At 36.5% G+C, this 13,372-nt stretch overlaps 1 protein-coding gene across 1 annotated transcript in view; it reads left to right on the top strand.

Moving 5' to 3' along the window:
* The window catches only part of LOC127456108 (CD82 antigen-like), a 40,864-nt gene extending 30,356 nt beyond the window's left edge, over positions 1-10,508 (top strand). Inside the window, exons 4-9 of the mRNA XM_051724441.1 lie at positions 1-47; positions 4,515-4,589; positions 6,569-6,667; positions 7,173-7,346; positions 8,163-8,246; positions 10,206-10,508. The exon at positions 1-47 is cut by the window's left edge and continues 78 nt beyond it. Coding sequence (XP_051580401.1) covers positions 1-47; positions 4,515-4,589; positions 6,569-6,667; positions 7,173-7,346; positions 8,163-8,246; positions 10,206-10,283 — 557 coding nt within the window. The 3' untranslated portion in view covers positions 10,284-10,508. The remainder of the gene's footprint in view (positions 48-4,514; positions 4,590-6,568; positions 6,668-7,172; positions 7,347-8,162; positions 8,247-10,205) is intronic.
* Positions 10,509-13,372: the final 2,864 nt, after the last annotated feature.

Raw genomic sequence — 13,372 nt, 5'->3', positions numbered from 1 at the left:
TAGGCTGCATTAGTGCCATTTATGAGATCCGCTGTTTACTTGGACTGGTGAGTTTTTATAGAGATGTTCCATGTGGTTTTACAGTATATATACGGTGTCTACAATGATTGTGATCCTTCAGTCTTAACTAAAATGCAACAACTTCTGACCATTATACCAAAGCCAGCTCATGATATTTCTGTTCTCTGGTCCAATATAATCATCTAATTATTTAAGATCATATTACATCCAGGGGTGGTGGCAGATGATATTTTATTATTCGTCTCCGACCCTACTAGATCTATGCCTTGCCTCCACAGAATTATTAATTCCTTTTCTAAGTTCTCAAGATACAGAGTGAATTGGTCTAACTCCGAAGCTTTGGCTCTGACAGCGTATTGCCCTGTAACGGCTTTTCAGCCGGGCGCCTTTCAGTGGACCAAGCAGGGCAATAATTATTTGGGCAGTTTATTTCCAGCAAATTTGAGAGATTTAGTTGGAGTTAATTTTGACCCTTTAATAAAAAAGGTTTTCGAGTGATGTGGACAGGTGGGCTTCACTGCATTTATCTATGACTGGGAAGGTTAATGTTATTAGTTGTATTCCAAAATTCAACTACCTACTACAGTCTCTCCCCGTTGAAGTTCCCCTCTTTTATTTTAAACAATTTGATAGTATAGCTAAATCCTTTATTTGGAATGGTAAAAGCCCTCGGTTGCATTCCAGTAAGTTACATAGGCCAATTGACAAAGGTGGATTAGGTCTCCCCAAGATTTGTTTTACTATTATGCTTTTGGTCCCAGACATTTGGCACATTGATCGCTTCACCTGAGAGAGCCCCTCCCTGGCTTTTTATTGAACAGGAGGTCCTTGCCCCTATCTTGCCATTGCAAAGTCTTTCTACCAAGCTGCCTGGAGAAGTAAAAAGACACATCCTGTTATCTTGCACATGCATTTAGTGTGGACAAAAGTTTCCCATGTGTTCAGTTCGGACATTTACCTGAATGTTGCCACAAATATTTGGTTGGACCCTAAATTGTGCATTAATAAGTCCCCTTTCTGCTGGACAGAATGGATTGAGAAGGGTTTTGCTACGCTGGGTGACCTGTATGAAGATGGGGCGTTGAGATCATTTGAAAATATAATACAGCGGTTTGGGATTCCCAGATCTCATTTCTTCAGGTACTTACAGCTGCACCATCTACTCTGTACCTCCTTTGGGTGTAGTACGCAGCCCCTTAAAGTGGCAGACACTCTTGAGATGGTAATTGCTGCTTTTAGAAAAGGTTGTGAAGCTTCAGCGTACAATTCCTGGCTAATTCAGAGTCTAGAGGACGGGGTTTTAACATCTGTTAAGAAGTTATGGGAGAGAGACTTGAATTTAGTTTAGGAAGATGGAGAATGGGGTATGATTTAAAAAAATGTCAAGTCTATGTCTAGGGATGCAAGGGTGTGCCTCATTCAATTTAAGATTCTGCATCGTTTTGGGCATGCTGAGTGACTCCAGCCAGGTCTCCTAAGCAACTAAATTGGCTCGGTTGCTAGGGAGGGTAGAGTCACATGAGGTAACCTCCTTGTGGTTGCTAAAATGTGGTTCGCTCTCGATGGGGCGTGTGGTGAGTTGTGTGTGGTTGCCGCGGTGGATGGCGTGAAGCCTCCACACATGCTATGTCTCCGCGGTAACGCGCTCATCAAGCCACGTGATAAGATGCTTGGGTTGATGGTCTTAGACGCGGAGGCAACTAAGATTCATTCCAGATCCTGGAGTGAGGCAAGTCACTGCGCTACCACGAGGACTTAGAGTGCATTGGGAATTGGGTATTCCAAATTGGGGAGAGCAGCGTGATGATCAGCAGGCAGGTAATTCTTAGAGGATGGAAGTCAGCTGGTGCGCCCTCATTTCATGAGTGGTGCACCGAGTTGGGCAGAGCGGCGGCTTTTGAGAGATGTCACATAGACGGCTGGGCAGTTTGGGTGCTAATAGTAAGAAGTGGGGCACTTATTTGACCTTCCTAGAAGGTTGCCAGGGAGGAGCAGTGGAGAGGGACAATTTTGATTCAAATTAATATGTGGAACCCTTTTTTTTAATTTTTTTTTTATGTTGGTTAATTTGATATGTTTTTGTTATGTCATTATTTTCTTTGGACTGTCTGTTTATATGTGTGTCTGTTGTTATTCATTGTTTGACCACTGGGATGTATGGTGGTGGTGGGGGGCACATAATTGATAAAAGTTGATTCCGTGTATTCTTGTGCTGTTTGTTTAAATATGAGTATGGAATCAATAAAAAAATTGTTAATGACAAAGATCATATTACATAATCAAATTATTTTTTGAATTTGCTATTCTTAAGTAGCTGCTGCAAATTCAGTTTTTATACCATTTTAATTTTGTCACTTTGGATTAAAGTGTTGTTTGAATGAATAAATAAATGTAATAATTGAAAATCAAGTAATACAAGTAAAATGTTCAACCATTTTATCATTGCTAAAGTATATCTTCCAACTGTTTGGTCCGTGGTTAGTAAACATTAGGCATGTCAAAATATATTGATTATTGATTGGCACATTATATTATCGATACATTGTTGAGGCATCTATATATTATCATTAGCCTACATTTAAATTAGAAGTCTAATTTGCGTGTTTTCCAATTTACTGTCAGTTGGCCTTGTTTAATGTAGTGTGGCGTAATAGCATTGGGAGTCCACAATAGGGTCAAAAATAACATTTACTGAAGCTGGTCATGGGTAGGACAAGGCACAGTCTAAACTAAGTTGTGGATCTAGTTACCATACACACAAGCATTACGAAGGTTTTTGTACTTCACAAATAAACAAAGTGACTGACGAGTTTGCAGGTTAGTGTATGAAACTGGTGTATCTGTGCAAACTGAATGATTAGAAATCATTATGCAATTTCTTTGCATGTAGCCTTGAAGAGGATTCATTCAAGCTGTCAAACCACAAAAAGACAGTCTTTTTGTAGCTGAAAATACATTGTGTAGACTATATGAAACATACATATACACAATATATCATCCAAAGATGACTAGAGTAAATAATATTTGTGGAATAATACAATTTTATGGAAAACTATGCGAGTTGAGCTATGTGGCACTGTAGAATTTTGAGCAGCCTCCGTGTTTTCGTACCTTGGTTTTTCTGGTCTTGAAGCATGACAAATGTTCAATGTGCACTAAAAATCACTAACACGCTGATGCATTGGGCTGAAATGGCTTCAGGTTGTCTACACTGGAAGTGTCAAAGCTGCACACCTCAACGTTTACTAGGCTTGGGATCGATGCCTCTTTCACGCATCGATAATCAGAGGTCCCCCTCGTGCTGCCAAAACAGCACCAACCCGCATTGCAGAATAGCATTCTGAGTTGATATTCTTCTCACCACAATTGTACAGGGCGGTTCTCTGTGTTACCGTAGACTTTGACAGTTTGAACCAGTCTGGCCATTCTCTGATGACCTCTCTCATCAACAAGGCGTTTCCATCTGCAGAACTGCCACTCACTGGATGTGGAGTATATTCTAGAGACTGTTGTGTGTGAAAATCCCAGGAGATCAGCAGTTACAGAAATACTCAAACCAGCCCATCTGGCACCAACAATCATACCACGTTCCAAATCACTGAGGTCATATTTTTTCCCCATTCTGATGATTGATGTGAACATTAACTGAAGCTCCTGACCCACATCTGCATGATTTTATGCACTGCACTGCTGCCACACAATTGGCTGACTAGATAATGGCATGGATGATTGTTGGTGCCAGACGGGCTGGTTTAAGCATTTCTGTAATCACTGATCTGCTGGGATTTTCACACACAACAGTCTCTAGAATATACTCAGAATGGTGCCAAGAACATCCAGTGAGGGGCAGTTCTGTGGATGGAAATGCCTTGTTGATGAGAGAGGTCAACAGAGAATGGCCAGACAAAGTCTGCGGTAACTCAGATAACCGCTCTGTACAATCGTGGTGAGAAGAATATCAACTCAGAATGCTATTTTGCAATGCGGGTTGGTGCTGTTTTGGCAGCACGAGGGGGACCTCTGATTATCGATGCATGAAAGAGGCATCGATCCCAAGCCTAGTGAACATTGAGGTGTGCAGCTTCGACACTTCCAGTGTAGACAACCTGAAGCCATTTCAGCCCAACTTGTCAGCGTGTTAGTGATTTTTAGTGCACATTGAACAATTTGTCATGCTACAAGACCAGATGATTTAAGGCTTGTTTGAGAGAGTGGAACATTCAAAAAAGACACTAGTAATCACAGACAGAGCAGGAGCAGAATAATGAATGAGTGTCTGCTCAGGAAGGTTCATAAATCCCTTCTCCATTACCATGATAAAGAGCATGGCCAGACAAAAGACAGTCCATTGTGAGAATGTGTCCAATCTCCATCGAATAACAATAAGACTTCACTAAAAGGATATTTAAGACATAAAAGGCTATGAATGAGATATGTAGAATTTTCTGATTGTCTAATAATTGTTAATTGACCTTTCTGTCTCCTGTTGGCAGTACTTCACCTGTCTCCTGCTCATCCTTATCGCCCAGGTGACGGCTGCTGTCCTCATCTACTTCCAGAGAGACCTGGTAGGTTACCATACCTCTTATCAAAGTGTACTGTGCAGCACTGCAAAATAATTTCTTGGTCAGTCCTTTTGTCTTGTTTTCCAGTAAAAAAAAGTCTAAACATCCTTAAAACAAGATAAATATGTTTTCAGATAATATATCTTACATTGAGTTCATTTTTTCATGTTATAAGCATTAAACTCAAATTTTTTTGTTGTTGTTGTTAGATTTATGATTAAAACAAGAAAAACATAAGCTCCTGGTTTTTTTTTTGTTTCATTTTTGGGATGGCTATGATATTGTAGCAAGATTTGTAAAAGACTGAGGCATGTGATCTGAAGTGTTTTGATTCACATCATCTGGAACCACTATTAATATGCAAATGTAAATAAATATTTCTTAGGTTTCTCCAAAACATCTCCTCAGTGTAAGATTGTATTCGTTAACATTAATGTAATAGTTAACATGAACTAACACTGAACAATGCTTATTTAGCATTTATTAAACTTAATGTTAATTTCAACATATACTATTAAATATTTTACATTAAAAGTTGTTTGCATTATGAACTAACATGAACAAATAAACAATGGTATTTTTAATAATTAACATTAACCAAGATTAATAAATGCTGTAAATGAAAATTATTGTTCTTTGGTAGTTAATAATACCTAATGCATTAACAAACGTGATACCAATAGATGTTAGGACTGTTTGATGTTACATGACGTTTCTAAATGTCGCATGTCACTGCTATATTAAACACGGATGTTTTGTGCAACAGTGCCTTCCAAGCTTGCAACACTTTTTTTCTTTCTAGTAAGCTGTGACTATTCTGTAAGCTCTTAGCCATTTGCCCTTGATCTGCTGTATAGCTGTTACAGAAAATGTGTTTGGGGTAGTTAGCAGGCGATGACTGGATATAGTTTATATATAATATATTATATATATAAGTTTATATATAAACTTTTTACAATACAGTGCATAAAATAAATCTGAACATTGTTTGTTGAATTCATTTATTTGAATGGGGAAAGTGGAGCTTTATTCACTTTCCATTGCATAACATTCACCCTTCAGTAGAAATTTTTGTGTGTGCCATGACGAGATGTTTCCTTAAGAAACACAAAAACAGGTGCTGTGTTTAATGTGTTATTCCACTTCCTCTCTCCCCTTTTTCTCATGTAGAAAATAGCTTGTTGACAACAGCGCCCTCTTCAGAAATAAAGTTTGAAATGTGCAAAAATGTTACATCAAAGAGATTTAAGATGATGAAACAAAAAGCCATTTGCACTTAATTCTCATTAGCCAAAGTAATAGTGTTAGGGAGTATATACATCCTCTAATGCAGGAGTTTAACTCATTTGTGCTTGGTCAGCTAAATTAGTTTAGTTAAGTAGCACTGGGCCTGACCACCGTGATGAGCATAAATGCTCCACTCTCAGCTTGTTGTGCTCAGCCTCTCTCCGTGTCAGTATTATCTGTAATGTTTGCATAGATTTTGATTATGTTCTGTTTACCTTAGGACCAGTCTTTTAGAGCAGGTAATTGGAGTCTGTGCTAGGGCATGCTTTCTCTTAATTTCACCACAGGGCTTTGCGACGACTTCTCCCAGAACAGGGCGAGGTTCACAGCAATCTCCTTAACCCTATCTGCAAGTGCCCATGCACTTTTAGTTTTGGTTTATCATGGATGTAGCCACCTCATAGCATTCTTCTCTGACACCCCCCCCCCACACACACAGGCACTTTAAATATGCTTTTCACTTGGTAATGTTCAGATTAAATGTATTTTGCTGTTCAAAGGTTTTACATTTAGGTGTAAAAGGTTTTGAAATGTTAAATGTTTTTAAAATATGCATTTTTGTATTGTTTCAAGTATTAAATAATGTAATAACCTTAATTTTTCTGTTGTTATTAAAATATCAGATGTCAGTACAAAGGGTGTTATTAAGTTCACATAAAGTTCAGACTGACACATCTCCACATGCTTATTTTTAGGTAAAGGATGAGATGTCCACTATTGTAAACAAAATTATGGTGAACTACACCGGTCATAACAAGACATCAGAGCATGCCTGGGATTATCTCCAGAGAACGGTGAGCTGTGAGGTTTTCCCTCAGCTATTGTCTGTGATTTCCTCCCTCCACTACAATTTTCCATCATTCTATTTGTTATTTCTGTCTCTTAATGTAATGTTAATATATGTTGCACATCTGAAGAGGGTTTTTTTTTTTTTTTTTTTGGGTACAAAATGATTTTAATTTTTTTATTATTTTTTTTTACAATATTTAATTTCTTGAATTTAAGTGTTTTATATACTGAACCAGTCTTTTTAATGCAAAATGTTCCTTTTTTCTTTCTTTCTTTCTTCTCATTGTTTCTTTCTTTTTCTTTCTTTTTTCTTTTACTTTTTTCTTTATTTTTATTTTCTTTCTCTTTATTTTTCTCTTTCTTTTTTCTCTTTGTTTTTCTCTTTCTTTTTTACTTTTTCTTTCTTTTTTCTTCCTCTTTTTCTTCATCCTTTTTTCTTTTCTTTTCATTCTTTTTCTTTCTTTTTCTTCCTTTTTCTTTTTTCTTTCTTTCCTATTTTCTTTCTTTCAGATGGAGTGCTGTGGTTGGACTGGACCATCTAACTGGACAGAGAACATGTGGATAAAGAACAGCCCTCAGACTTTGTATCCGTGCTCCTGCAGAAATGAATCCATCAGTGGCACAGATAAGAAAGAAATAGGCCTGTGTTCGAGTTTGGCATCTGAGTGGCCTGTCTTCACTACGGTACAAATACTGTTTTACTAGTGACACTTACATTATACCAACTTTCCTGATTCTGATCTTAAACAAAAGCAAAAATGTCAACCCTCAAACTGCTGTTTGTAGTATCACTAACCATTAGATGCACACTAGTACTTCTCATTGCTAATACAATGAGTCTCTTTCAAACCTGGCTTTTGTACCACATACTGCTAGTTAGGGTCCCCTTACCATCTGTGCACATTTTGCCCCTGTTCCTCCTTCCATCAGCTTTAAACACAATATGTGAATCTAGATTTCCTTTCTGGATATCAGCTTTTCTCAACCTGCTCGCCATTTGCACCCTGCCAACAATTTTGAATCCATTCAAGCATTTGGCACTTTTATCAATGATAAATTAATTCATAACTCTGGCACAGGTGGTGCTACTGCTCATTAGATGCCCCCTCAAAGGCCATGCCACACTTGCATGCCAGCCCATAATGCCATCACTTTAATTAATTTGTAAACTTTACCACATTAGTAGCATGTGTTCAATCTCATTGGCTACGTTAACACAGCACAGGTTTACTTATCACACTATGAAAAAATGGTTGTGAGTCCTAAAAAATATAACAGCCATTGTTTTAATAAGCGAACTCCAAAACATTGACATTAAATCCCAATGAAGTTTCCTGTAAAGTGGTCCTCTGACTGTTTTCCTACACTTTCATTTTCTTTCCTGTTTGGCTTGCTCTGTTTGTCTCTTCTTTTGTTATATTTGGAGAGCTTGGTCTGTTCTGGATCGGTAACAAACCTTTATAATTTTTCTGTTTTTTTTTGTTTTTTTTATGTACCCAGGGTTGTATATCTAGTGTGGAGGACTGGATCCTTAGGAACTGTGGTGTTATTCTGGGAGTCTGTGTTGGAATAGCAGTGATTGAGGTAAATTTTTAATGTTTCTCTTGCAAAATGCATTCCTTTTGTATTCACAGACTCAAACTGTTGTTTACCTTCTTTTCTGTATTTATTTTTTTATAATGGCTCTTACTGCCTGCCAAAACCTTAATTTATAAATTAGTGCTGTCAGTCAATAAAAAATTGTAATCGCAATTAATCGCATCATTTTTTTTGTAGTTAATCGTGATTAATTGCAGATTTTGAAAGTGCAGAATTTTGACAATATACAGCTCTGGAAAAAATTAAGAGATCACTGCAAAATTATCAGCTTCTCTGGATTTACCATTTGTAGGTATATGTTTGAGTAAAATTAACATTTTTGTTTTATTCTATAAAGTACTGACAACATTACTCACAAATTCCAAATAAAAATATTGTCATTTAGAGCATTTATTTGCAGAAAATGACAACTGGTCAAAATAACAGAAAAGATGTAATGTTTTCAGACCTCAAATAATGCAAATAAAAAACAAGTTCATATTCATTTTTAAACAACACAATACTAATGTTTTAACTTAAGAAGAGTTCAGAAATCAATATTTGGTGGAATAACCCTGATTTTCAATCACAGCTTTCATGCGTCTTGGCATGCTCTCTACCAGTCTTTCACATTGCTGTTGGGTGACTTTATGCCACTCCTGGTGCAAAAATTCAAGCAGCTTGGCTTTGTTTGATGGCTTATGGCCATCCATCTTCCTCTTGATCACATTCCAGAGGTTTTCAATGGGGTTCAGGTCTAGAGATTGGGCTGGCCATGACAGGGTCTTGATCCAGTGGTCCTTCATTCACACCTTGACTGATCTGGCTGTGTGGCATGGAGCATTATCCTGCTGGAAAAACCAATCCTCAGAGTTGGGGAACATATTCAGAGCAGAAGGAAGCAAGTTTTCTTCCAGAATAACCTTGTACGTGGCTTGATTCATGTGTCCTTCACAAAGACGAATCTGCCCGATTCCAGCCTTGCTGAAGCACCCCCAGATCATCACCGATCCTCCACCAAATTTCACAGTGGGTGCGAGACACTGTGGCTTGAAGGCCTCTCCAGGTCTCCGCCTAACCATTAGACAACCAGGTGGCGGATCGGTGATGATCTGGGGGTGTTTTAGCAAGGCTGGAATTGGGCAGACTCGTCTTTGTGAAGGACGCACGAATCAAGCCACGTACAAGGTTATTCTGGAAGAAAACTTGCTTCCTTCTGCTCTGTCAATGTTCCCCAACTCTGAAGATTGGTTTTTCCAGCAGGACAGTGGTCAGGTCAGTCAAGGTGTGGATGGAGGACCACCGGATCAAGACCGTCATGGCCAGCCTAGTCTCCAGACCTGAACCCCATTGAAAACATCTGGAATGTGATCAAGAGAAAGATGGATGACCACAAGCCATCAAACAAAGCTGAGCTGCTTGAATTTTTGCACCAGGAGTGGCATAAAGTCACCCAACAGCAATGTGAAAGACTGGTAGAGAGCATGCCATGACACATGAAAGCTGTGATTGAAAATCAGGGTTATTCCACCAAATATTGATTTCTGAACTCTTCTTAAGTTAAAACATTAGTATTGTGTTGTTTATAAATAAATATGAACTTGTTTTCTTTGCATTATTCAAGGTCTGACTCTGAAAACACTGCATCTTTTTTATTTTGACCAGTTGTCATTTTCTGCAAATAAATGCTCAATGACAATTTTTTAATTTGGAATTTGGGAGAAATGTTGTCAGTACTTTATAGAATAAAACAAAAATGTTTATTTTACTCAAACACATACCAATAAGTTTTATATTACACCCCTTAATAACAAGTTCTTCTTTATTCTTCTTGACTTGTTTGGGACATGTCCCACTCTGTATTTTTGCATTACATGTTTCTGATATGCTACTACTGCCTGATGTGATATTCTTGTGTGTGTGTGTTAGGAACCAGATTATGATCATATTCTTTGCTTACTTCAGCTTTTAGGGATGATCCTATCCATGTGCCTCTGCAAGAGTGTTCAACAGGAGGATTACTCCAAAGTACCTAAATACTAGAGTAAAACCCCTTTTAGTGGCTCACTTACACTTCAGCAAACACCAGTGTTACAGCCTCTACACCAGCGGTCAGAGAACATTTTATCACAAGAAACGCATGCGCGCACACACTCTCTCTCTCTCTCACACACACACACACACACACATAACTTTGTTATCCCCATTAAATATTGATATGTCACCTTGTATAGGATAAACGTTTTATGATGGCGATTTTTTTTTTTTTAAGAAATAAATATTTTAACACTTTCATGTAAGTGCTCTGCAGGGTCTAAATAGCCTTAAAATTGATTTCTAACTCATGTATAGATATACTGTATGCTGACTGTGTGTCTGTAGATTTTCTGTGCTGTTGCATTTATGGTTTTTGTTGTTAGTTAAATATGAGAGCACTTTAGTGAATAGAGAGTTTGATTGATATGGGAGAGAGATATGAGCAACATTTTTAATGTTTTTTACCTTTTATCTTTTTTTATTTTTATGTTAATTGAGAATTGTATGCTTTCAATTCCGGTTATGTATATATCATCAAGAATGACATACTTCACTGAGGTTTGTTCTTGGTGAATAACTATATCCTAGTTATCGCAGCACTTAATGATGGTTCTTATGTGTGTAAGCAAAGCCTTCATATGTCACAAGACTTTGGGTGGGTGTTATTAGATGGGGTTGGGTCACTCAGGGTGTAGTCAGGTGTGGTAAGGATAAACATGGCTGTGGTTGAAGAATTTGAGGCCAGACCAGAAGATTGAAGACAGGAATGGCATGGTATAGTGTTTGTTGTGGTTTACATGTGTGTCTGAATGCATCTCTCTATGGATCTGGGTGTGTATGTGGATTTGGGTTGGGTCTGTATCCCACAGTTCCTTATGCTGGTAAAACAGCTGTAAAAGTATGTCTATAACAGGCATTAGATATAGAGTCTACTGACTGGCAACACCGGCCCACTGGACTAAATGTTAAATCCAGATTCTTCTGAATCTGCCTTCAAAATACTGATTCATTTCAGCTGAGCATGAACCAAATAGGTCTGTATGATGTTGTAGTGTGAGGCTTCTTAATATTTCTTCCTTATGCCATTGTTTCTTCTTTTTAATATTTTTGTATCTATGCTTTTATTATTTTTTGTCAAACTGATGTAAACATCAGCATTTTGAGTTAAGAAAGCCTTTGTTTATGTTTGGTGAAAAATAGTTTTGGCTATATTAGTGCTGTATCAGAAGTGTTAGTCCTGAATAGAAGCAATCAGAGCTTTATCTGAAAATGATTTTGGAAAGGAAAGACCTTGCCTCTGTCGGTACAGCCATTCCCAAAATACTAGAAGTGGTTTCACCTTTGGTTTAAAGGGTTTCCTGTTTTAAAAGTATGCTGGAACATTGAAAGCTTAAAATATATGAATTCTGGTAAATGTACTGTCATTGCCCAGTTCTTTAAAATGTACTTCCAGTTTAAAAGTTTTATTGTAACTAGATGATAATTAGACCTAGAAAAGGCAGAAAAATTTCACTCTCTTGATGTTTCAGCAAAATCCTGTTAATATATATATATATATATATATATATATATATATATATATATATATTTCTTTGCTGGATTTTTTTGTATTATTTAGTATGCTTTTGACAGCATGTCTTCTTTAAACATACCTCTAGAACCTCAGATACTGAAAAGCAGTTTTCAGAAACAATGTTTATGTAGTAAGATTTAAGGGCTTAAGTAACATGTCTATGCAAAAGTTAATAATTTGATTAAATGATAACTTTCACATAAGGTTTCCATTGTGTGATGTGTTTTGCTAAGTGGTCATAATTTTTTTTATCTTTATTAATTTCAGAATGGATGTAGCACCAGGACAGAATAATCCACTTTTCAAACTTTATTCTTCCTATAGAATATATGTAAGACTTTACAACAAGGTTCCATTCGTTAACATTAGTTAATGCATTAAGTATCATGAACTAACAATTAACAATAAATTGTTTACAGTATTAATTAATCTTAATGTTAGTTAATAAAAATACAGTTGTTCATTGTTAGTTCATGTTAATTCATAGTGCATTAACTAATGTTAACATATACAACTTTTGATCTTAACCCTTAAATGCATTGGAATTTCACCAAACACTCTTACATATTCGGGTCTTTAGAGACCCGTCACTTCTATATATCACAAACGGATGTACAAAATGCCCAGATAGTGTAACATTTTCAAAATATTTGTAAGACAATTAGAAAATAATATAATTAAATATATTTTTATGTTTTATTTTTCATATCGAAGAGAAAATGCAACAAGTTTGGACAAGCCTAGAACAGGATTCATTACTTTCACACCTGAAATTTTATGAGATGCAACTGGCTGTCAAAAACATTTTGAGCTGCACAGAACACAAGTATTTTCTTAGACACTTGTTGAGTCTAAAGAGATGCACAACTTTCACAATTTCAGTAGTACACCCAAACGACTAAAGTCATATCATACTTTTCATGTGTTGTACTTGCTATAGTTTACTTCCATGTTGTTTCTTGATCAAATAGCAATTTCAGATGTAAATTAAGTCAATCACTGAAACAACAGCGCCACTTTGAGTAACAAATAGTATGTATAATATGTGTGTACACGCATATGGAATAATGATCACCATTGTTGATAATTCTTTGTTGAAAAGAAAGTCAAAGTGATAGTATATATTTGTATGAATATAGTACTCATTCCTCTTGTAATAAACAAATAAATAGATATCCTGTGATAATAAACTTATATAGATATAAAATAATTATAAAAATATAATTTATGGAAGTGCAAAAAAAAAAGAAAAAAAAGGACACTATTACATACCTAAGGTCTCTAATGACCGAATAAACTTTTGGTACTTAAGTTATTATAAAAAAGTTAATTTTTTTGTGCAATTTTGGAATTTGTTTGTGTTACACTATTTATAAGAGAAAGAATCAGAATGGGCTTTATTGCCAAGTATGCTTACACATACAAGGAATTTGTCTTGGTGACAGGAGCTTCCAGTACACAACAATACTAAAACAGCAACAAGACTTATAAAAATAATAATTACAACTGAATAAAAAAAAGA

The sequence above is a fragment of the Myxocyprinus asiaticus genome, chromosome 18 (assembly GCF_019703515.2).
Source record: "Myxocyprinus asiaticus isolate MX2 ecotype Aquarium Trade chromosome 18, UBuf_Myxa_2, whole genome shotgun sequence".
In the NCBI taxonomy this organism is placed as follows: domain Eukaryota; kingdom Metazoa; phylum Chordata; class Actinopteri; order Cypriniformes; family Catostomidae; genus Myxocyprinus; species Myxocyprinus asiaticus.
Note: the sequence above shows the minus strand (reverse complement) of the source record. Positions and strands in the feature narration are given on the sequence as shown.